Raw genomic sequence first — 24,482 nt, 5'->3', positions numbered from 1 at the left:
TCTTTGCCTAAAAAGTATAAAAACTGCCTGCCTTGGTCATCTCTCTTGGTCTTAGTTTCATTACTGAGCATCTGTGCACTGCTTTTTTTTTTCTGTTATTAATCTGCCTCAAGTGAATGTAATTCGTAGTGCAGCTGGAAGACCTTGAAGGGTAGAGGAAGAAGTTCCCCTTCCTTATATCCCAGAGCTACACTGACAAAAACACAGGAAAAGATTAGGCATATTTTATTCTCTGTGTCACTATTTGTAATAATTAAAGACCAAAAACCTACCAAATGTCCACTAGTAGGGGTCTGATTGAATAAACCAAGGTACATACACACAGCGATGTACTATCCAACTGTAGAAAGGAATAAGAAATACCTCACTATGCTGGGATGGAGAGATCTCCAGGATATTTCATTAAGCAAAAACAAGGCAAAGTGAAGAAAATAATATTTAGTTTACTGTCATTTCTCTAATGGGGAGGAACATGAACTGTAGGCACAAAATACAACATATATTTCAGGCACATGATAAAGCAAAGGCAGATCATCTGAACCATCACCAAAGTAGTTACTGACAGAGGGATGGGAGGAATAAGGCGGGGGCAGGGTAGAAGCTGGAAACTACTTTGAGTATACTTAGATTTCATAGATTTGTCTTGAAAGCATGTACTTCCTTCTTTTTGAGAGTTCGAATTACAGCTCTTTTCCTTTATGAAAGACCTACATGTGTACCTGCTGTTGCTGGCTGACATAAATTCAAAGAGGATTTTTCATTTGTACAAAAAAAAGCTGAACACGAATACAGCGTTCCACATTTGTTTTACAGCCAGTTGAGCTAATGGAGAGGCCGAGTGGGCCCTTATCCACGCCAGCTGCCAATCACCTTCCCCGGGAACCATCCAGGGAATGGGTTCACCATCCAGGGTTCACCATCCAGCCACCAGAGCTGTGAGCCAGATGAGCACGTGGGCTTTTTCTCAATTGAATTTGTGCATCTGTTAACAAGTTGTGTCTAAAAGTATCAGAAACACATAAGGGAGGTTATTTGGGGGAGATCTAGGAATGCGCACCCTTTTTCCATGTACATTCATGGTAATTGCTTCTCTCCTTTATGTCATTTTGTTTCATAAAAGATTTCATAGGAACGTTCTGCTTGTGGATAGTGAGGAACATCTGTAAATAGCTTACATAATTATACAACAAAAACTATGTTTTCGATTACTAGTAAAAATCAAAAGCAAATGCAATATATAGTATTTCGTGTAATAGACAAACCACACAAAGAATTGGTCCAAGAAACTTGAAAATGCAGTTGCTTCATTGGCTATTGTCCTAATGGGATATAGTGTAAGGCCAAATAGGGGGGAAAAACGTCAAGAAAATCTTAAATTGCTTTCAGAAATCCTGTCCTATTCTTAGCTTTTTGTGCACATGTGTAGTTTTGAAGCCCAAGGACAAGCCCAGTGGCAATGAACACCCTTAGTGCCCATACTGTGCCCTTCAAATGCCATTTCCCACCAAAAACATTAAGAATCTTAGGAGAATGTACCGATTCCAGATCTGGGCCAAGAAACGTGCAAGTGGATCCTAGACTATCTAGTCATACTAGAAAGTGAGGATTCTATCAAAAACTACAGGACCGTGGGATGCCTGGCTAGCACTGTCAATGCAGCATGCATCTCTTGATCCCAACGTTCATGAGTTCTAGCCCCACATTGGGTGCAGAGATCACTGTAAAAAAAAAAAAAAATGTTTGGATCTTACCGAAAGGAGTACAGGGCCAACTTGAAGAGGCTGACTGGACAGAGATGGGGTAATTTGACTACCAATGAGAATAATAATGTCAATGGATTAAAATTCATCAAATATGTTGAAGTTCATGAATTCATATCAATACCATCATCGCAAAAGAAGTGAAGTGTTCTCTCTGGGGTATGCTAGGAAATGATGTCATCAGTCTGAACATGGACAAAAAAGAATCAAGCATTCCTTTTGTCTTATTAACTACACCTTATGAAATGAAAGTATGATTCAGGGGAACTTTCTTTTTTAAAGGATTATGCCATCCAATAAATGAAGAAAGAATGATAGAATTATAATATTATTATTTGTGACTGTTAATGAAAGAAAGTTACTCTAGACTATCATTACTGTCTGCTACATTACAGAAAGAGACAGAAGAATATATAAGGTGCCTTCTGATGGACGTTTACAACTGCACCTATGAAATATTGCCACCCAAATAACCAGGCAAATCTTAATCTGATCAAGCCTCTCCTTAAATTTAAATTTATACAAAACACGGAAACTGGAAGAACATGTCATATGACGTCTTGAGGATTTAATGAGCAAAATGTACACTGTCCAGTTCTCTTGGAAAAAGGACCAACCATTTCTTAACCAAAAATAATTTACCAAAAAAAAAAAAACCGGAAGGTGAAAACTTATTTATCAAATTAAACTTAAGAGATATGAAAGAATCGAAATTTATGAACCTTATTTGGAGCTGATTTCAATTTTAAATTCTAGGAGACGATGTGGGAATTGGAATACACCTGGTAATATTTTAAAAATTCTAATTGCTTTTTGAACACTGATTATGGTATATTTTAATGACCTTTATCTTCCAGACATACATATGTAAATCATTACTGATGAAGTGATAAACTTTTTAGTATTCTAGTAATGTAATACTTTTTAGTATTCTAATGTTTAAAGTGTATGTATATGTATTTAATCTCTACACCCAGAATGAGGCTCAAACTCACAACCCTGAGATCAAGAGTCCCATGTCTTCCCACTGAGCCAGATAGGCTCCCCCACTCTAATTTTTGAAATGAGGAAATAGATGTGGCTCAGAAATGCTGAGAAAGTTGCCCAAGGTCACTGCGCTAAAGGGCTTTGGGCAGAGAAGGGATCCAATGCACAGTATGTCTGACCCTACACTCATGCATAACCCTTGCACGCTCTGGTCTCTTCTTGGTTCCTCTCAGGTCCTTGATTCTACATTTCTGTTTACATTGGATCATAAATAGATCATGGGAGGCCAGGGGAGGTAGATCACTCTCTGTCCAGAAACATGAACTGGTAGCAACCCTGGAATTAGGGAAGGCAACCAAAGGGCTTCACGCACATTTGTTTTCTATAGAATAGCTCAATATCTCCCCCATGGCACCCCTTCCTCACCTCCTCTGTTACACTGTCGATCACACCATTTCTCTCTTACATGTTGGAAAGGACACAGCCAGCTGAATTCTAGGCTTCCTGTGCCATTTGTGACCTGGGTATCCCGGGGAATTTGATAAAACCACACGCACACCATCTGGGATTCGGATTTTCTTTCAGGAAAAAAGAGGGATTGGGACAGACTGCTCTCTAAATTGCCTTCCAGCTCTAAAGACCTGCCTTGAGGACACTAGTTTCCCACTAAGGGAAATGGATGGGGTGTCAGGCAGCACTCACTCTGTCATGACAGCAACTGACGGAAGATATGCTGTTCAGCAAGTTTGTCCTGATAAATAGGAGATGTGTGGGCGTGGGCCAATCAATCTCCTTACTCCCACTCTTCCTCCCCCAGGACCCCTGTGGCAGCATCCTGTTTGCTGGGCTGCTGGCACGGTATTTGGTCCCCTCTCAGACCAGGACCCATACCCATGCACAGCCCTGTGTCCTGCTGCCCCTCCCGGCTCTATTGCCCTAGGCCAGGCTCACCTTCTTTTGAATGAGCTGATGAGTTCCCGAGTGTTCTCCAAAGTAGCTGTTTGAGCTGCTGCTTTTGTTTAACTGAGAGGAAAAAGTGTTTGCACCCTTTAAACCTCTGAGACAGGAAGCTCAGATTGGGTGGAGCTAGTGAAGGAACTATTTGGCTTTAAAGAGACAGAAATATTTCCTTATAATTGGAGGAGCCCTTTAGTTTTACCAAGGTGTAAGCTTTTTCTCCATGTGCCTGCTGTCACACCAAATTTTCCAAACCTATATTTGTTGTTTGGGGTTATACTGGTGGATCCCAAAGGCCCTTATTACATGACACAAATCATGCACACAGACCCAGGCATGGTGTTGGATCATCTTTCCTGCATGACGTGGGAGACTCTGGTGTGATTCTAGGAAGAAGAAACTCAAATGCGTGGCTAGATGTGTCCAAATTTAGAGCCTGGGATGCTTCCCAGTGATTGTATCATATGGGTTTTCATGATAGTCTTTCATGAAGGTCTCAAGTTACTCATTAAAAATTCACCAGCCTTCAGGTACAAAGCCAAGAGTCTAAACCATTGGGAGCCAAGAGAAAAAAAAGGAAGATGTGGCCTGGAAAAAGTCTTCCAATGACCATACACCTTCTCTAGTTTTATTCATATGGTTCTTTCAAGCCCCAAAATATGCATGACCTGACAAGAAAAGATGCACCCAGGGAGGAGATCAAACTTTCCCCTACAACCTTCCTACTTTCCTCTACCCCAGACCCAGGCACAGGTAGATTTTCCCAGATTTAGCCAGTGCATCCATTCCAACTTGCTCTGGAAACTTTGAGATGATAGGCAGATGGTCAAACCTCTCATGGTTGACCAGCTGTTCCAATTGTCTCTTGCATAATCATAAAATTATAATGTTTTTGATTATATATTTTTGTTCACTACATTGAGACATGGGATTAGTTGATGCTCACACTTGAAGGTGGGTACTAAGAGAACTAAATGTGGCAGGAAGTAGTGGACAACGGGGTGGCAACCATGGAGGGAAGCAGCTAGATTCAGAATTATTGTATTAATACTATATTATTGGTCCATATCATTAGACCAGTTATTGGTGCTAATGACTTGGAGGGCCCCAGGTAACTGTTTTCCAACTTGCAATAAAGACACAGACCGGGACCAGCTATGTAATTTGCAAAGTCTGGCACAAAAGGAATATGCCAGGCCCTTTGTAAAAAACAAACAAAAAAAATTAAGAATTTCAAGATGACATCAATAGAACAGTAAACCCTTCTAAGTACAGGGCCCTGTGGAACGGCACGGGTCACATACCCATGAACTTGGTCTTGATGAGGCTGCATACATAAAAGTCTAGAGGAGAGCTAGAATCCTATTTCCTGCTCAAAATATCTCTACCATTTCCTAGTTTCATTTCAAGCTACATATTCCTTGAGTGAAACTTGTCCTTGGATGTTTTCATGGTCAGCTAATTGCTTCTCCAGGTATTATGCTCAGGTACGCTGTTAAGTTCCCTAGAGGGAACAGGAGACTAGTTGACACAGAATCCATGGATGCCACAAGAAATCAGATGCGGGTCTCAAATGGTAACAGCCTTGTGATCCTTGGTCAAAAAGGAGCATGTGGCCCCCATCAGTCCCATCCTGAGCCCTAAGTTGGGAGTGATCTCCTTCTACAAGATTCTGCATAGAAGCAGTGTAGCCCCATATCTGAATTGTTCACTTAGCCACGCTCCTGATCATTGAGGGCTTCCTTCCACTTGCACCTATGCTGTGCGCCACAGGCCTCTCCACCGATTGTCTCCACCTGCAACCCTGGAAACACAACTTTCCACCCAGGATCTTGCTCCTTCCACATAGTCAGAAGCAGAGAGATAAATGTGGACAAAGCCACAGCTTCCTTTTTTATGTTTTCCTTTGATCCTTTCCAATTCACACACACACACAGAAATGTGGATATAATGAATTTTCAAAAAGTGTGGGGTCATTAAGAGAAAGTCTTTGAATTCTATAGGCGTCTTCTTGTGGGGCTCAGGGTGTTTTCTGCTGCTCAGATCTAGATAATCTCAAAGCTCAACTTATTAAAATAGTGCAGAAATAATGACAGTAGTTTAAAAGAATCGCACCCCTATTGTCCTGTTTCTTCTACATATCCTCTTTGGAACTTTGGTGGATCCGATTCCTATTGCCTCCACAACAAATTCCCAAAACATTAGTAGCTGAAAACAATATAAACTTCATCTTCTACAGTTATGGAGGACAAGAGCATGGAATTAGTCTTATGGAGATAAAATCAAGGTCCTGCAGAGCTGGGTCTTTCTGGAGGCTCCAGGAGAGAATCCATGCCTTGCCTCTTCCATCTTCTAGAAGCTGCCAGCTGTCCTTGTCTTGTGGCCACATCACAACAATCTCTGATGCCTTCATCACATTGCCTTCTTGCCTCTCCTTAGAAGGACCTTTCTGATTACCTCTGGGGCCCACCCAGATAATCCGGAATAATCTCCCCATCTCAAAGTCATTAACTTAATCACATCTGCAAAGATGCTTATGGAATAAGGTAACATTCACAGGATCTGGGGATTAGAGTGTGGCCATTTTTTGGGGGCCACCATTCAGCCTGCCACATTTGAGTGAGTTAACCTCTCTGAAGATTACAGTTAACCTAATCTTTAAAATGGAATACTTTCTTCAGACGGTCATTGTGAAACCAGATAAATTTGTAGACATGAAGTGGTACTCAAACCACAGTGATCAATAGGTATTAGTTAGAAGTAGTAATAGAACCCTCTATGCTAGTCTCATAGATTACCCTTCTAAGGCTCACCTACACATCAGAGATGCTGTCTTAATCAGCTTGCACAACCATAATACCACAGCCTGGGAGCAGGAACAACAAGAATTCATTTCTCACAGTTTTGGAGACTGGACAGCCCAAGCCCAATGTGCCAGCCAACTTGTTTCCCTGGGGAAGGCTCACCTCCTGATTTGTGGATGGCGCCGTCTCACCGTGTCCATACATGATGGAGCAAGGAAGCAACTCTCTGCTATCTCTTCTTACAAGGGTACTAATCCTGTCAAGAGGACACCAGATTCATGAACTCATGAAAACCCACTTACCTTATCCCCAAATACCATCATGTTGCCGGTTAGGGATTCTGGAGCCTTCTCTCTTGGTGCCACATAAAACTAGTCACTTCTACTTTGTAACAATCTCTTTTACGTGGATATCACTCAAGGTTTCCTGGTTTCTCCCCACTCACTCCACCCCCAAAGGGCACTGCATGAAAAGGAAGACTCAGCGCCTCCACAGCCTGTCTACCAGGATAAGGGATCCGGATTATCTATACCCCTGCACTCACATGGATTTAATGAAATTGTCTTCTGGCTCAACGGATATGCAAGAAGAGCTGCCTCTTGCAGGCTAATGGCAGCCATGTCACAAAAGAGATATAGGTGTTAGGCATGACAGTGCACTTGAGGCTGAATCCCTCAAAGGAAACATTGACCAAACCCTCATGAAATAAGGACCATGCCCCCCAAAGAGACTTTTACTGTCTTCCACGATGTTATATCCGGTTATGAACCACAACCATTCAGTCCTGTTCTCAAACAGGTCTCTGCTTCCTCCTAAGGCTTCTCCGAAGATGTGCCAAAAGTGACCACTCAGAATTTGTGTCTTCACCAGAGGGTCACAGTCTTGGAGCTTCAGGGGAAAAACTGTAGGACGTGCTCTGAACTACTGTTGCCTCAAAGAGACTCTTCAGAGCAGGTTTGCAAGATGGCAGCACTGACTCAATGCTCAGACTCTGCCAGTGAGCAAAGCCAGGACTACTGGGACTCTCAGTCTGGAAGCATATGTACCTCATGAAATCAGACGACTGACTCAAGATCCAGCAGAGTGAGAAGTAATGACATTGGACTGAGTGAACGGATTCAAGATGTGCCATTGTGGTTATTTGTTTGGAATATTGATGGCATTCTGTTTGATGTTCTACTTGTATTGCTATTTGTGGAAACCTTATTTCTTTCTCCTTAAACGAATTAGTAGACTGTGTATTTGTAAACCCACAACAACCGTCTTTAAACATTACCTCATCTTCACTTACCCTCAAAATTCAGAAACAAATGCTTCTATTGAGATTCATTCACTTTCATGATGATAGAACCATTTGCATAGGTTTAATAAAATTCTGTCCTCTTGTTTACAAAGATACCATTGGAAAAATCGATTCTGCAGCAAAGCCATATGTACAGGGTGATATATGAGAGTGATTGTTGTTTCATCAAAGACCATCAGGCCACTGCTAAGGAGCAATTGTTGGTGTTACATGCGGAGCTAATGTCTCCAAAACCTTCATAAGAAAACTAATATGATGTCTGGCTTCCAGAATCCCAATCACTGGGAGTAAGGAAGTCCACTACCAGGTAGTCCAGAAACCCAGGCAAATTTTGGAGACCTCACGAAGAGGGAAATTCTTTGAGATTTATGGATACAGCATGCAAAGTTTACTGGAGAAAGTGTTTGGGCCTTGGTTTCCTACTCCTAGGATAGAAGAATGGCAGGGGCTTTGACAAGTCTGATTCAAAACCCATTTTGAAAATTTCCAAAAGAAGTTTATCCTTTGGAATTGATAGTTGCTTAATATGATTAGGCTCTAGATTTCACGAGCAAATTCAAGTAGGCTTTTCCGGTTAATTAAGATTCTTGCTGCATCTGTATAAATGATCAGGCCATGCATGGTAAAAACAATCTTCTAAGATCAACAATACTTGTTGGAGACTGTTTATTATCACAAAGTAGAGAACGCTATGAAAATGATCCAAAATTTAGAAATAGGCAAGACAGATTATTGGAGTGTTCTATAGTTCTGTGTGGTGCTGTGCTTGATGATCAGCTGTGATATTTAACAACACTTTAAGGACAGAGAGGATTTTTGCACATCTCTGCCTTGGAGATACTCAGTGAATTTTCTGTCTGGTGGAATATAGAACTCAAAAATTCCATTTTACCACACTCTTAAACACATCACCCTTGATTTCAAATGAAGTTTGTGTTTCTCTTTGTTTGTGTTTTTTGTTTTATTCTTTGCTTCCTGTTTGTTTTTAACTAGGTTTCACACCCAGCATGGATCCCAAACTTAAGACCCTAAGGTCAAGACTGAGCTGAGATCAAGAGTCAGATGCTTAATTGATTGAGCCACCCAAAGGAAATTGAACCAATTATAGAATCATACTGGTTCTCTAGTTAAGCCATGAGTTGAGCACAATCTTTGATGTGTTTATACTTGCCCAGGAGTCATGAGGTTGCTTTTTTTAAAAACTGCGGATAAGAAAGAGAGGGAGAAACAGCATGATCCAAGCCTTGGAGGTGGAAATAACACTGGACACAGGCAGAGAACAGCTAACAATTTGGAGTGCAGGAATCATTACCAGCCTTTACTGAGGGCCCACTGTGTCCCAGGCACTGACCTCCATATCATTATCACATTCATTCCTTACAAAAGTGTAAAACGGATATTAACGGGAACAATGATATCTAGAAGAATCTCATTCTTGGAAGAGGAGTTGAGACGGATTATAATGACTGTTAAATACGAGGCCAAGGAATGTGGATTTTAAGCCCTAGGCAGTAGAAGATTTCCAAGAAGCAGAGACCTAAGAAAACTATCCCAATGGGCTTAACCTGGTAACTGCAACGAGGACTGAAGAGGAAGAGATCAGGGGTACTGTACTCTCACACTGCACACACTGTCCCTCTCTTACCATCCATCCTAGGTTGAATTGTGTCCCCCTAAAGAAGTCCTAACTCCTGGTACCTGAGAATGTGACCTTCTCTGGAGCACGGTCTCTGTGATGTCATGTCATGAAGTTAAGGTTGAGCCCTACTCCAATGCCTGGAATCGTTTCATTCACAGTGAGGGAAGTTTACACACAGATACACAGAGAACACCATGTGACAAAAGAGGCAGAGATTGGAGTGAAGCACCTAGAAGGCAAAGAACAAAGCAGGACAGCCAGCACCAGAAGCTAAGACGCAGCAAAGAAGGATCCTTCCCCAGAGACTTCATGGAGAGTATGGCCCTACGAACGTCTCGGTTTGGCAGTTGTAGCCTGTGCCAGTGAGACAGTAGCCATAACAATGAGACAGTAAGTTTCTGCTCTTTAAGCAACAGTTTGTGGTCATTTGTTACAGCAGCTCCTGGGGAAACTAATATAGATTTTAAGGACAAGAATTAGAGTCCTGCTCTGGTAATTACTTAAAATGTAGGAGTCGTTTTGAAATTGAGTAATGCATGGAGGCTGGAAGAATTCTGAGGTACGTGATAAAAAGAAAGGCCTAAGAGGATGTCGGTGGTAGGTTGAATATCCAGGTTACTTTCTGGTGAGGCCCCAGAGAGAGGTGGGGACCATGCTGCTGGACATTGGAGGGACGATGGCACTTGCCCCAAAATGGCAGGGGGCAGGGGGCTGGGAGGCAGGCTAAACTGAGGTGGGCTGCTGGGTGGAGAGTAGACCACGTAAGTGATGAACTTGAATATTTAGCTGAGGAGAATTATGAGAACAGTGTGTAAGATGCGGCCTGGTTTCTCCTTGCTGCTTCTAATGAAATGTGTGAGGAAGGAGAGTGGTTGCCTATCTGCCAGCCAAGGAGCACCAAGATGGCCAGCTGCCAGCAGAGCCCAGGAAGAAGCAAGTAAATTCCCCCCCTTGAGGCTTCAGAGAGCGCACGCCTCTGCTGGCATCTTGACTTTGGACTCCAGGAGCTACCACACAATCCATGTCTCAGCTGTTTCAACTACAGTTTGGATGACCTGTCGTGCAGTGCTAGCCATCCAGCATGTCCCCTCCACCTTGCCCCTGCCTGCGTTCTTGTCCCATCCTCTGAGAAACCCAAAGGTCTCCCCTTCCGTGGCACAGTGTGAGTGGGCAAATCTTCTAGACTACATTCTTCCTCATTCCCACCACATTTCTGGCCCAGACAGACCCCGGGTCTCCCTGATGAGAGAGAGCTTGGGGCTTTCTCAGAATTTAGATTTCAGTCCTGTGAAGACTTTTCTTTTTGGAAAGAAATATACAACACCAAAACAAAAACTAACAATTGTTTCTTTTAAAGAGATACACAGGAATTTAAGACCTGGGAGTGCGGTTAAGGCCTCCTGAACTCTGAAGGCAAACAGGCAGACTGTCAGGGCGCCATGACCTGGGGGTCAGAGGTAAAAGCGGGCCCCGGTCCCAGCAGCAACAATCAATCCCTCGCTCTTACAGAATGCCAACACTGCACAAAATGACTATTTTCTCTTAATCAGCAAAAATGTCTCCTTAATATATACAAATCAGTCAGTGGAAAAGTGTGTGGGCCTGATTCTGCCATGATCAAGATCTATGGCTTGGAGAAAACCCAAACACAAACAGACCCCAAAAAACCACAATCCCCTTATGCCCCAGTATCTTTGCAGATAAGAAGTCCTAGATTGTCTCAATTCAATGCCTCCTACAGAACAGCATCATGTGAGACTGTCTGGGCCTCTCCCAATGAAGACGAATCCCAAGTCTCTCCCCCCCGGCATGATTCATGAGCCTGGGCCCATGTACCCACACAACTTCTCAGGTGTTGGTTGGCTGTAGGTATAAATCTCCAGGTGGAACAGGGGCCTGTGGCCCCCAAAAGGAGACCCTGAGGAGTGCCCAGTCCCAGGACTCCTGGCTGGAGGACCCAGGTGTGAATACGAGTATGGGCCTTTTCCCCCAGGGCTTTGGCATTCCTGGGCCATCAGAGTAATGGACACTTACAGATGGTCCTGGACATCACCTTTATTTACCAGCCAGCACCAACAGCCATGAACACAAGAAGGGAAGGCACAGGCATGTTTTTCCCCGAGTTCTCTGCTACTCTCCACACACACAGCATCCTACCTCACTCATCCGCCTAGACTTTCCAGTCCCACACCTCCAAACCCCACAGCCTTTGCTTGGATGGCCCCTGGATTCTTAGCCATTCCTCGGTACCAACGGTGGAAGAGGCAGGTTGGGAGAATGGGGGTCAGGGAAAGAACTCACAGGCTGCCAGGACCAGCCGACAGCCTTCAGTGATCTGCCCTCTCTGGGATTTATAACAAAGTTGGCACGGTTTCTGCTGTTACCTTCATTTCTTTCTTTTGGTTTCAACTTGACATCTTTTATTGCTTCACTCACATCTTTGTGGAGTGTCTCGAGTGCTTTATTACAAATGATAAACACGGTAAGTAAATCTTTAAGGAGGGATAAAGGAAAGACTGTTATATTTATGGCACCATATCACAGCACAGTTTTTTCTGTTATTGTTTCCCACAGTCCCTTGCATTTTCAAGAAATGGGCAACAGGGTGATTTCTCGTAAATTCACTCATGCACAGAAAAACATACATCTTACTTCAGCCCCAGCAATTTCCTGCCTCACCTCTCCCGAGTCTGTCTTCCTCATCAGGCCACAAAGGCAAGGTCACAGGTTCATGTCTTCTCATTTGTGGCTGCTCTTGTACTCAAAAGGGACTGGGGCAGGAAGGCGGGGCCAAGGAAGAACCCCACCATGGAGGTCTCACTGGCCTCTGCACAGGATATTTTTCCCATCTCTCCCCAGGCTGGTGCTGGCCTGAAGATGAGGTGGATGTCTTCCTGGGAATCTCCAACCAGGACCCGTACAAAGCAAGCACAGCAGCTAGATCTTTTGACCCTAACCTGGGCTGAACAAGTCAGTTCTGCTCTTTATTAGAACAGGTGCACACGGATGCTGCTACCTTCCAAAATTTTGACCAATTTTTCTAGGGTTGTTTGTTCACTGAATGATTGATTGATTGATGAAAGTTTATTCGTTAATTTTGAGAGAGAGAGAGAGTGAAGAGGGGAAGGCTAGATAAAGAGGAAGACAGAGGAACCCAAGCACACTCCCTGCCAGCACAGAGCCCGACACTGGGCTTGATTCAAGAACCGTGAGATCATCGTTCTGAGGTGAAACCATGAGTTGGATGTTCAACCAAATGAGCTCCCTAGGTCCCCCGAAGTTTTAAAAAATTTTCACTCAAAACATAAATAGCTAACAAACAGCCGAGCAGACTTATTATTTTGACTATTATTTATTTATCAGGAAGCTATAGAATGTGAAAGTTGCACTGAAATGACCCATGTCCAAGCTGTGAAAGAATATAAACGACTCTTTGGAAATACAGGGAGAGGCCAGCGTCTCTCTCACCCTCTGCAAGTTCACCATATCTGCAGTTAGTAGGACAGCGGGACTCCGTATAAAGACAGCTGTCTGTAAGACGGTGTTAACTGCTGCCTGGCTCCCTTTTGACGGTGTTTCATTTAACTATACTAAGACACCTAAAGGGGAAGACAAAATGAGGCAAACTCCAGGCAGCCAGCAGGAAGGAAGAAGAGGGGAGTTGGCCTGTGGCCAGAGTTTGACCCAAAACTAGGACAGGCTTCCATATGCCCTGGAGGAACCTTACAGACGTAGTACTGGTGGGACAGCCATAAGTGGTGCAACGTATATATTTTTAAAAATATATTAAACTCTCTTAATGTTGTTCTAAGATCATTCAGCAAACGAAGAAAGACCTATTTCAAAAAAAAAATCTACTAAATACTAGTAAGAACAGTGAATCTGTGACATTTACCATAAGATGCTTCCTCCCTTCCAACACACACTCACCTCCTCTGGAAGGAAACTGCCTTCTGGGAGGTGTGGCCAAGAAGGTGGGGCTCCCTTTCTCCTCAGCCTTCCAGCAAGAGAACAGTATCTTGGGAAGAATCAGCTGGTGGTCAGTAGGTTTAACCACTGGGTATAGTACACACAGACAGAGTGGTTAGGGAAAGACACACACACTGGGGCTAAGACAACTGTCACCTCCTGGGACTGTGCAGGCCCAGGCTGCACCCTCTGAGGAGAGACACCAGAGGTTTCACCCTGCAGGGGAAGCAGACTTCACCAGGAGAGTCCAGCCAAACATGCAAACACCATGCACAAAGTTGCAGTGAAGCGCCAGAGCAGATATCCTTGTCTTATCTCTGATCACAGGGGCAAAGCTCTCAGCCTTTCATCAAGTATGGTACCAGTGGTGGGAGTTTTCACACTGATTTCCTTCAGTTCTTTCAACATGCTTAGAACTGCTCTTTGGAAGCCCTGTCTTTGAATCCAATATCCAGGGCCTCTGCCAGGCAATTCCTGTGGCCTGAGTTTTTTCCCCTATATGGGTCACACCTTCCTGTTTCGTTGTACATCTTACAGTTCTTGTTAAAAACTGGGTATTTTAGGGAACATGGTGTAGTGAATCTGGATACTATTCCCTTTCTGCCTTTCTAGGCCTTGATTTGCTGTTGTCTGTGTGTCCATAAGACTACAGAAATTGCTGTTTTAAACAACAAAATAGAAATTCTGCAGCAGAAAAGTATGACTGAAATGAAAATTTGACTAGTGGAGCTCAACGATAGATTTGAATGGCTAGAACAAAGATTCAGTGAATTTGAAGATGTAATAATTATAAACACACATGAACTTCACAATTGAGCCCCAAAACACAGGATGCAAAAAATAACAGGCGTCAAGGAGAAATAGACACTTCAACAACAAGCTGTAGACTTCAATGTCCACGCTGACCAATGCGTACCACAGCTAATCAGAAGGTCAAAACAGAAACAGAAGATGTGACCCACAGATAAACCAGCTAGACCTAACATTACAGCACTTTACCCAACGAAGTAGATTATGCATTCTGTTCAGGTACACAGAGAACGTTCTCCTAAATATGACCAATAGGACATAAAATGAGCCTCAATAAATCTCAGAGACTTGAAATCCTAGAGTATAACAGGGGTAAGCTCCTTTACATCAGTCTTGGCAATAATTTTTTGGATTTGACCACAAAAGCAAAGGCAGCGACAGATAAAATGAACAAGTGAGATTACATCCAACTAATACGCTTCTGCCTGGCAAAGGAAACCATCAACAATACAAAAAGGCACCCGATTAAATGGGAGAAAGTATTTGCAAATCGTATATTTGATAAAGGGCTAATACCCAACATACATACAGAACTCATATAATTAATAGCAACACCCGAGCAATTTATTTAAAATGGACACAGGAACTAAACAGGCATTTTCCCAAAGAGGACATCCAGGTGGCACATAGGTGCATGAAGATGTGCTCAGTATCACCATCATCAGGGGAAACGCAAATCAAAACCACAATGAGGTTTCCCCTCACACCTGTGAGAATGGCTATCATCAAGAAGACAAGAGGTAACAAGTATTAGGGAAGATGTGGAGAAAAGGGAAGCCTTGTGCTCTGTGCATGGGACGCAAATTGGTGCAGCCACTGTGGAAAACAGTATGGACGGTCCTCCAAAAATTATACGTAGAATTACATTTGATCCAGCAATCCCACTTCTGGGTATTTATCCAAAAGAAATGAAAGCAAGATCTCAAAGAAAGATCTGTACTCACAAGCTCCCTACAGCATTGCTCACAATAGCCAAGATGTCGAAGCAACCTAAGGGTCCATCTATGGGTATATATATATTGTTCTGTGAAAAGAAAGAGGAACATCTTGTCATTTGCAACAACAGGGTCAAACTTGAGGGCATTATCGTAAGTGAAACATGTCGAACAGAGAAAAACAAATACTGTATGATATCACTTTTATGTGGAATTTTAAAAAGCCAAAGTGATAGAAATGGAGAGTAGAAGGGTGGTGACCAGGGGCTGGGCGATGGGGGGATGGGGAGACATTGGTCAAAGAGTACAAAGTTCCAGTTATAAGGTGAATAAGTTCTGGGGATCTAATGTGCAGCACAGTGATTATGTCTCATCCCAGTGTATCATACCTTAAGTGTTACTAAGAGAGTAGATGATCTTAAATGTTCTCACTCAAAAGAAGAGCAATGGTAAATATGTGATGTGATGTAGGTGTTAGCTAATAATACTGTGCTGGCAATTATTTAGCAATAAAGAGTGTATCAAATCAACACATTGCACCCTTTAAAATTACAGTGTTACATTTCAATTATATCTCAATAAAGCTGGATAGGGTGTGGGGGGATAAGGTAGAGGGCCATGGGTGAGGTATCTTCACTAGAGAGAATGAACTGGCAAGACTGGCTAAAAATCAGGCCCCAGAGCATTAGCTTCAGGTTAACTGACAGCCCTCACTACACACGGGGAGAGTTGACTCCAGAAACTGTGAGTTGGGCAAGATCGCAGAGTTGATTCCAGAACAAACCAGGTCCGGGGCACATAGCACCATACGCTGTTGTAGCCTTCTCTCCACAAATTGTCTGGCTATTTTCCTCTCTCATGACCTCCTGAGAGGAGAAACAGACACTTGGGTCAGAGATACCAACTTGAGGCCAGACTAAGTCTCCTATGAAAATTCCATCCTCTTCCTGGTGTCTGATCTTTAATAGCTGAAAAGACCTCTTTTTCTTTAGGAATGAGGAGATGGCAGAGAGGACCACATTGGTGGCCTTGTCCACAATGATGTCCACTCAAGGATTCCTCCCTGATTCCTGGGGAAGGAGACTCTCAAGAGGCCATTTTCTAGGAAAACACCCAAAAAGCAAACGGCAACTGGAGATAAGATTAGCAGAGTTCAAAACTGAGAACAGGCCTCAGAAATCTAAACTGCCCTTCACTGAGGTTACAGCCCCTCCCAGGAACAAGATGTGGTGCCATGGCGACCTTAGGAAAGGATCAGCACAGTCCCAAGCAGGGGGTGGGTTGCACAGTGGAAACAACGCAAAGGCACCACTCGCTGGCCCACCTGGCCCATGTTCTGTCCCTTTAAATCGGCACCACTGGGCCCTCCCTCCCTGGGCTCTGAGACTTCCTCCCTGCTCTGTGTTGGCAGGAACAGCCTCTGTACTCACAACCCAAGGCACAGCACCAGGTTGCGGGTTTCTGCAGCCAACAGCAGGGCCTGTCACCACTTCTGCTGGAAGGTGAGCACACAGGGGAAAGAAGGGAGCCACCTGGGGCAGGGGGGAGTGGAGGAGGTCGGGGGGGGGGTAGGAGGGCTGTAAGGAGTTCAGGGCCTGGTTGCAGCTCACTGAGTGGGCGCCTGCATTCTACTACCTCCCAGGAAGGGGAGCTGGATCTAGAAAGAATTACTTCACCCTTGCAGGTTTTTCAGGGAGCTCTGAGTTTCAGAACAAGCAAGGGAAGAAGAAATGGTAAGCATCTTCTCCAGCCGTGGAGTGCGCACACTTTTACTTGGGACTACATACTTCATCCTGTCCTGCTCCTCGCCTGGTCAGAAAAGTGTTTGCTAGAAGCACTGTCAGGGCTGAGCACGCTGGAGAAGGCTGCAGACACTCCCTCTGAGGGCATGTGCAGCCAAGGAGAGAGACATTTCTGAGGACAAACAAGTGAGTCTAACCTCAGAACACATCGCAGAGTGGAAATCGTGTCTGTGAGCCAAACCCCACTCACACCCTCCACCTCCTCAGCCCTGTGCACCCCCAGGGACTTGCAGGAGCCAGCAACAGTTATGAACATGGTCTTCAGACCTCTGCAGTACACGTGCTTGTGTGTCCTTGCACATCCCGTCCCCCGCCCAAGTTGCCCAGGGCTCTGTGCGCTGGAGTCCTCTTCATCCCCACACACTGGCTATAAATGAAGGGCTTGGACAGGATGAATGCCTCAGAAACTCAAAGCAGGGACCCGATGCATTAGAATCACTCTGGGGGTTGGGGAGGGTGTCTCGGTGGCTTGGTCCATTAAGCTTTGAGCCCTGGGATGGATTCTGTGCTGTCAGTTCAATGCCTGGAGCCTGCTTTGGATTCTTCATCTCCCTCTCTCTCTCTGACCCTTCCCTGCTCATGCTCTGTCTCACCATCTCTCAAAAAATAAGGAAACAGTAAAAAATTACAAAAAAAAAAAAAAAGAAATCCCTCAGGAGGAGGGGTAACAGATACCGTTTTTTTAACGTTTATTTATTATTTATTTATTTATTTATTTGTTTGTTTGTTTATTTTTTAGACAGACATGTGAGCAGGGGAGGCATACATGAAGAAGAAGGAGAGAGAATCCAAAGCAGGCTCTGTGCTATTAGCACAGAGCCTGATGAGGGACTCAAACCCACAAACCATGAGATCATGAGCTGAACCAAAATTAAGAGTCAGACACTTAGACTGAGCCACAAAGGCACCCAATTTTTTCTTATTAAAGTACAGATCTATGAAACAAAAGGTCAAATATATATTTTAAAGACTCCCATAGATACCTCCAAAAGACAGCAGGTTCAGGAAGCAGGGGATTACATAATATCCAATCGCATTTCAGATGCTAGGAGTCTCCATGTTCTACATCAGTCAATGAATCCAAGCCTCTAAACGCCAGATGTCAGCTCTCAGAAACTCTGGAAGAATTTTTCAAATCCCATCCCAAACCATCGCAAACCTTTGGGAAGTCCCATAGGGGCCAGGAGTCTGGTGGATTTCCTAGAGCACACTTGGTCATTTTCATCATCGATAAGGACTTCTTGCTTTAGCTAAATTCTTGTTCCTTGCACTGAATCTTCTGGCTGTTTCTCCAGTTCTGCTGTGCAGTCAGTTATGGGAGTTTGCTAATTTTTACACACAAGATCACTACTCACCTGAGGCCTGTGGAATCAACTTTACCAAGGGATTTGGGGAGCCGAAAGGGGCATTACGCAGAAGACAAACCTGTCATCTAACGGGTCAGAGACAAGTTATCAATCAACCCTTCCCTTTGCTTGTCCTTGTGTGTTGCCCATGGGACACAGCACGGTCACCCACGGTAGCCAGGTGTTGCCATGAAGAGGTAGCATTTGAAATGGATGGCGGAGCACAGACAAGACTCAGACAGAAACGTGGGAGAGAAGGAGTGGTCATGGGGGTGAGCGCACAGGTGGGCTGGAAAGGCCCTGAAACCTGTCCTCTGCGGAGCAGCTGACCCAGAAGGGGAGTGAGTGGGACACAGGGCTGGCGAAGCAGACAGAGCAGAGCTGCGCCCTCGTGACCAGGTCCTCGTGAGATCAAGCAGACTCCATCACTGAGTGGCTAGCTGTAGTAAATCCTGCCGGACTTGTGGTCATCGCTTAGTTTGAGAGGCCTCAGATTCGGGGCAGGAACACCAGGAGCCGGAAGGGAGTGTCCCATCTCTCCAGCACACAGGTCATATTTACACAAATGACACAAGCCAAATTCTTTGGTCTTCGGAGAGCAGATCACAGGTTCTTCACATCAGCATGGGAGATAGGTATCGTTTCCAATTTTCAAAAGCAAACTGCAAACTCTCTTCTTGTCCCCCACCCCCGCCCATCCCTGGCCAACCGCCCTAAGGTGGTTCCCTAAGTCACTGAGGAGAATTTCTGATTCTCAGGGTTTTCCAAAGTCTCCCCTGGCTGTGGACTCTTCTGGGAAAACTTTGTGCCTACAGTTAATGCCACTGACATAAATTACCTGGGAAATTCTCAGCTAAGGCTCACTCACTGACACAGAGGACAGGTTATCACCACCATTCTGTCATTTGCATTCAGGGTCCCTGAAAGGACCAATGAGGCTCACCAAAGGACCGCACGGTTTGGTTCCAATACCAACCAGGTCCTTCCAGGGTTCTTCCCCAAATTCTGATGTTCAGAGGAGGGCAGGAAGCATGACCTTTTCATTGCGATGTCACCAGCTCTTTGGACCTTGCCTGAGCCACCTTAGGTAGTTATACCTATTCGATAAACGAATGAATGATTGAAGGAATGAAGGAACTAACAGGTTGTGTTTGGAACTCTTTCAGGTGGGCATGGGAGGACGCAAGATGGCCAGGGATGAAGAAAATGCCTACGGTAAGAACTGATCTCAGTGTGTACTTGCCCCTAGGCATCAGCTCTGGGTCCCAAGGCCATGGACTAACTCAAGACTGAACAGAGACATTGGGGCACCTGGGTGGCTCAGTCGGTTGAGCGTCTGACTTCAGCTCAGGTCATGATCTCGCAGCTCGTGAGTTCGCGCCCCACGTTGGGCTCTGTGCTGACAGCTCAGAGCCTAGAGCCTGTTTCAGATTCGTCTCCCTCTCTCTCTGTCCCAACCCACTCGCATTCTCTGTCTCTTTCAAAAATAAATAAACATTAAAAAAAAAAAAAAGACTGAACAGAGACAAATCCCAGACATGTCCCCATGCTGGGGTGAAACAGCTAGAGCCCCAGCTTTGCATTTTTGCTGGACCTCTGCCCCTGCCCTACTGTAGGATATTAAGTGCCTTGACCAGACTGTGCCTTGGGTCCCAAAGGGTACAATGAGGATAATACATCTACTCCGATCCCCACAGAAGATGTGGAGGGTTGAGATCATGGACTAGAGGGAACACGGTTTACCAGGTAGACTGTGTCCGTGAACAAGGATGGAGGGTTAACTGTGTCTTACTGGAAGCAGGTTTACTAGAGAGAAGAGGGAGGAGGAGGGGAGTGGAGGAAGGGAAGAAGCAAAGAGATCCTGTCACCTAATACTCTGAGCAACTCTGGGAGACACAACTCTCTGTCACCCCTCCCATTATGCAGAAGACCTTGAACGCTTAGACTAAACTTGCCCAGGGTTCCACAGCTGACACATGCGGGGCTGTGATTCCAACCCGGGGTGTCTGGGACTCCAGACAGCCCTTCACTCCCAGGCCTTCTGTGCCCTCCCGCATCTCCTCACTGGGATGGCCCTGGGAGAAGTCTGGCAGAGGCCTGGGAAGTCGTCAAGCACGGAGCAGCTCTGCACGGTGCGGACGACCACAGGTAATGTCAGTTGAAGTCATGGCTTGCGACCGTCGAGGGGGACCCTCCGAGCAGTGTGCACCCGGTGCCAGAGCATGGATTGGGGGGCAGGTGCAAGCACTGGAGCCAAAGATGGAAGAAAGGTGGCTAAAGATGCCCCCGGAGTCGCATAAGCTCTAACCAGAGCGCCTGGGAAAGGCCTGGTTGGACAAGCAGAAGCGGGAGGCGTCGGTGCCCTCCTCCGTTCAGGGACGCCCTCCTCCGTTCAGGAGGTACCCCGGAGCCCCGGTGGAGCAGGACGCGCGCTCTCAGGCCGGCGGCCCACGCCTACTCTGTCCTCACAGGTTCCCAGGACCTGGACGACCAGCAGCCGCTCGAGCAGGAGCGCAGGCTCAGGCTCATCCTGGCCGGCAGGACCGGAGTGGGCAAGAGCGCCACGGGCAACAGCATTCTGGGCCACAGGCTCTTCCCGTCCAGGCTCGCGGCCACCCCGGTGACCAGAAGCTGCGCCCTGGGGAGCAGGAGCTGGGCCGGGTGGCGCGTGGAGGTCACCGACACCCCCGACCTCTTCACCGCCCAAGGCCGGCACGCGGACCCGGACTGCACCGAGCGGGCCAGCTGCTACCTGCTCTCGGCGCCCGGGCCGCACGCGCTGCTGCTGGTCACGCAGCTGGGCCGCTTCACCGCCCAGGACGAGGAGGCGGCGCGCGGCGTCCGCGAGCTGTTCGGCGCCGGCGTCCTGGCGCGCGCCGTGCTCGTCTTCACGCGCCGGGAGGACCTGGAGGGGGGCTCGCTGCACGACTACGTGCGCGCCACCGACAACCGCGCGCTGCGGGCCCTGGTGGCCGAGTGCGGCGGCCGCGTGTGCGCCCTGGACAACCGGGCGGCGGGTGCCGAGCGCGACGCGCAGGTGGGCGAGCTGCTGGCGCTGGTGGAGCGGCTGGCGCTGGAGCACGACGGCGCGCCCTTCACCGACGACGTATACGGCCTGGCGTGGGCCCGGCGCCACGCGCGTCCCGAGGACACGCTCCGCCTGGTGGCCGCGCGGCTGGCGGCCCGCGGTCTGGGGCGGGGGTGGGGTCGGCAGTGGGGGCGGGGGCGGCGCTGGGTGGAGGCCGCGAGGCGGGGGTGGCCACTGGCGCTCCTGCTGCTGGGGGGCGCACTGTTACTTGTCCTGCTGCTTCTCCAGCGGGGGGCTCCAGGCCCAGACTGAAGGAGCTGCCCTTCCAAATGCGGGGAGCCTGGAGGGTAAAGGGGCTGGGTCAAGGCGCTGAGGGGAACTTAAACCCAATTTCAAAGGAAACCTGGAGTTTCAGACTGGGAGTCTTAATGACTCAGGACGCCTTGGACACTGTATCGACTTTGCAAAGGCTCAAGTTCACTTTTAGCATTCAAAGGTCACTTTTGACTATATGTACACTATTCAAATAAATGTGGTTAACTTTCAAATGTCCTTAATTCATTTTAGTAGTTTGGATGTATTTTTCCTTCTTGAAAAAATAGTGCATTGACTGGTAGTGTTTTATATAGAAAGTGGATTCATGGCAAAGGGAAACAAACATTTGTGTGTGTGTGTGAGCATTTATCAAAACGTAGACACTGTCTTAGTCCGCTTGAGTTGCTATTAAAAAAAAACAACAACGGGAAAGCTCTCAGGTTTTCCCCATTGAGGATGATATTAGCTGTGGGCTTTTCCTAAATGGCCTTTATGGTGTTTAAGTATGTTCCTTCTATCCCAACTTTCTCCAGGGTATTTTTTAAAGAAAGGATGCTGAATTTTGTCAAATGGTTTTTCTGCATTGATTGACAGGATCACATGGTTCTTTTCTTTTCTTTTATTAATGTGATGTAGCACACTGATTGATTTGCATAAGTTGCACCAGCCCTGCGGCCCAGAAATGAATCCCACTTGAAAATGGTAAATAACTCTTCTTATATGCTGTTGAATTTGACTTGCTAGTATCTTACTGAGAATTTTTGCATCCATATTCATCAGGGATATTGGCTTGTAGTTCTCTTTTTTTTGCTGGGTATCTGTCTGGTTTAGGAATCAAATTAATGCTGGCTTCAAAGGATGAGTCTAGAAGTTTTCCTTCCCCTTCTATTTTTTGGAACAGCTTGAGAAAGATAGGTATTCTCTCTGCTTTAAATGTCTGGTAGAATTCCCCAGGGAAACCATGTGGTACAGGACTCCTATTTGTTGGGAGATTTTTGATAACTGATCGAATTTTTTATTTCTTCCTGTTTGAGTTTTGGAAGTGTGTGGGTGATTAGGAATTTGTCCATTTCTTCCAGGTTGTCCAATTTGTTGGCATATAATTTTTCATGGTATTCCCTGAGAATTGCTTGTATTTCTGAGGGTTTGAGATCAGACACATGACAGGGATGTCCACTCTCACCACTGTGTTTACCATGGTGTTGGAAGTTCTAGCATCCGCAATCAGACCAAAAAAGAAATCAAAGGCATCAAAATTGGCAAAGATGAAGTCAAGCTTTCACTTTTTGTAGATGACATGATATTATACATGGAAAACCCGATAGATTCCACCAAAAATCTGCGAGAACTGATACATGAATTCAGCAAAGTCGCAGGATACAAAATCAATGTACAGAAATCAGTTGCGTTCTTATACACCAATAATGGAGCAAGAGAAAGACAAACTGATCCCATTCACAATTGCACCAAGAAGCATAAAATACCTAGGAATAAACCTAACCAAAGATGTAAAAGATCTGGATGCTGAAAACTATAGAAAGCTTATGAAGGAAATTGAAGAAGATACAAAGAAATGGAAAAACATTCCATGCTCATGGATTGGAAGAGTAAATATTGTTAAAATGTCTATACTACCCAAGGCTATCTACACATTCAATGCAATCCCAATCAAAATTGCACCAGCATTCTTCTTGAAGCTAGAACAAGCAATCCTAAAATTTGTGGGAACCACAAAACACACTGAATAGCCAAAGTAATATTGAAGAAGAAGACCAAAGCAGGAGGCATCACAATCCCAGACTTTAGCCTCTACTACAAAGCTGTAGTCATCAAGACAGCATGGTATTGACACAAAAATAGACACATAGACCAATGGAATAGAATAGAGACTCCAGAATTGGACCCACAAAAGTATGGCCAACTCATCTTTGACAAAGCAGGAAAGAATATCCAATGGAAAAAAAAGTCTCTTTAACAAATGATGCTGGGAGAACTGGACAGCAACATGCAGAAGAATGAAACGAGACCACTTTCTTACACCATTCACAAAAATAAACTCAAATTGGATAAATGACCGGAATGTGAGACAGGAAACCATCAAAACCCTAGAGGAGAAAGCAGGAAATAACCTCTCTGACCTCAGCCGCAGCAATTTCTTACATGACACATCTCCAAAGGCAAGGGAATTAAAAGCAAAAATGAACTTTTGGGGCCTCATGAAGATAAAAAGCTTCTGCACTGCAAAGGAAACAAGCAACAAAACTAAAAGGCAACCAACAGAATGGGAAACGATGTTTGCAAATGACATATGAGACAAAGGGCTAGTATCCAAAGTCTATAAAGAACTCACCAAACTCCACACCTGAAGAACAAATAATCCAGTGAAGAAATGGGCAGGAAATATGAACAGACACTTCTCTAAAGAAGATATCCAGATGGCCAAAGGATGTGGAGAAACAGGAACCCTCTTGCACTGTTGGTGGGAATGCAAACTGGTGCAGCTGCTCCGGAAAACTGTGGAGGTTCCTCAAAAAATTAAAAATAGAACTACCCTATGATCCAGCAATAGCACTGCTAGGAATTTGCCCAAGGGATACAGGAGTGCTGATGCATACTCAGCATACTCAGCCGCATAGCGGCACTTGTACCCCAATGTTTATGGCAGCACTTTCAACAATAACCAAATTATGGAAAGAGCCTAAATGTCCATCAGCTGATGAATGGATAAAGAAATTGTGTCTCATATACACAATGCAATACTACTTGGCAATGAGAAAGAATGAATTATGGCCTTTTGTAGCAACGCGGATGGAACCGGAGAGTGTTA

The 24,482-nt window shown here is 45.4% G+C and overlaps 3 protein-coding genes across 13 annotated transcripts in view; 2 read left to right on the top strand and 1 right to left on the bottom strand.

Annotated features, from left to right (window-relative positions):
• Nucleotides 1-24,482, bottom strand: part of LOC147582945 (GTPase IMAP family member 7-like) — a 252,532-nt gene that overhangs the window by 17,641 nt on the left and 210,409 nt on the right. For 2 of the 6 annotated variants that reach the window (XR_015244000.1, XM_086686612.1), the window contains exon 1: nucleotides 3,699-3,797. The exons of 1 other annotated variant lie outside the window; for it this stretch is intronic. Coding sequence is in view for 2 of the 5 variants with exons in the window: in XM_086686599.1 (XP_086542725.1) it covers nucleotides 3,174-3,309 (136 nt within the window). In the remaining 3 variants the exon portion in view is untranslated. Of the gene's footprint in view, nucleotides 1-3,173; nucleotides 3,673-3,698; nucleotides 3,835-24,482 lie in introns of those variants that run through there. 3 more of the 6 variants (XM_086686604.1, XM_086686599.1, XM_086686622.1) reach the window with 3 other exon arrangements.
• The window catches only part of LOC147582951 (GTPase IMAP family member 7-like), a 226,695-nt gene that overhangs the window by 119,503 nt on the left and 82,710 nt on the right, over nucleotides 1-24,482 (top strand). The gene's annotated exons all lie outside the window — the stretch shown is intronic.
• LOC147582955 (GTPase IMAP family member 1-like) lies at nucleotides 16,551-21,888 on the top strand. 5 transcript variants are annotated; one of them, XM_086686759.1, is made up of 4 exons: nucleotides 16,551-16,666; nucleotides 16,849-16,895; nucleotides 19,478-19,527; nucleotides 20,784-21,888. In XM_086686759.1, the coding sequence occupies exons 3-4, from the start codon at nucleotides 19,485-19,487 to the stop codon at nucleotides 21,650-21,652; spliced, it is 912 nt and encodes a 303-aa protein (XP_086542885.1). In that variant the 5' UTR covers nucleotides 16,551-16,666; nucleotides 16,849-16,895; nucleotides 19,478-19,484; the 3' UTR covers nucleotides 21,653-21,888. The 5 variants fall into 5 exon arrangements, with proteins under 5 accessions (XP_086542885.1, XP_086542880.1, XP_086542878.1 ...); XM_086686752.1 differs by lacking the exon at nucleotides 16,849-16,895 and adding an exon at nucleotides 20,239-20,460 and having other exon boundaries at nucleotides 16,581-16,666; nucleotides 19,479-19,527; XM_086686754.1 differs by lacking the exon at nucleotides 16,849-16,895 and having other exon boundaries at nucleotides 16,553-16,666; nucleotides 19,479-19,527.

This window comes from Puma concolor, chromosome A2 (assembly GCF_028749965.1).
Source record: "Puma concolor isolate L17-30 chromosome A2, mPumCon1.1.hap2, whole genome shotgun sequence".
NCBI lineage: Eukaryota > Metazoa > Chordata > Mammalia > Carnivora > Felidae > Puma > Puma concolor.
The sequence above is the reverse complement of the archived record's forward strand: the minus strand, read 5'-3'. Positions and strand labels throughout refer to the sequence as shown.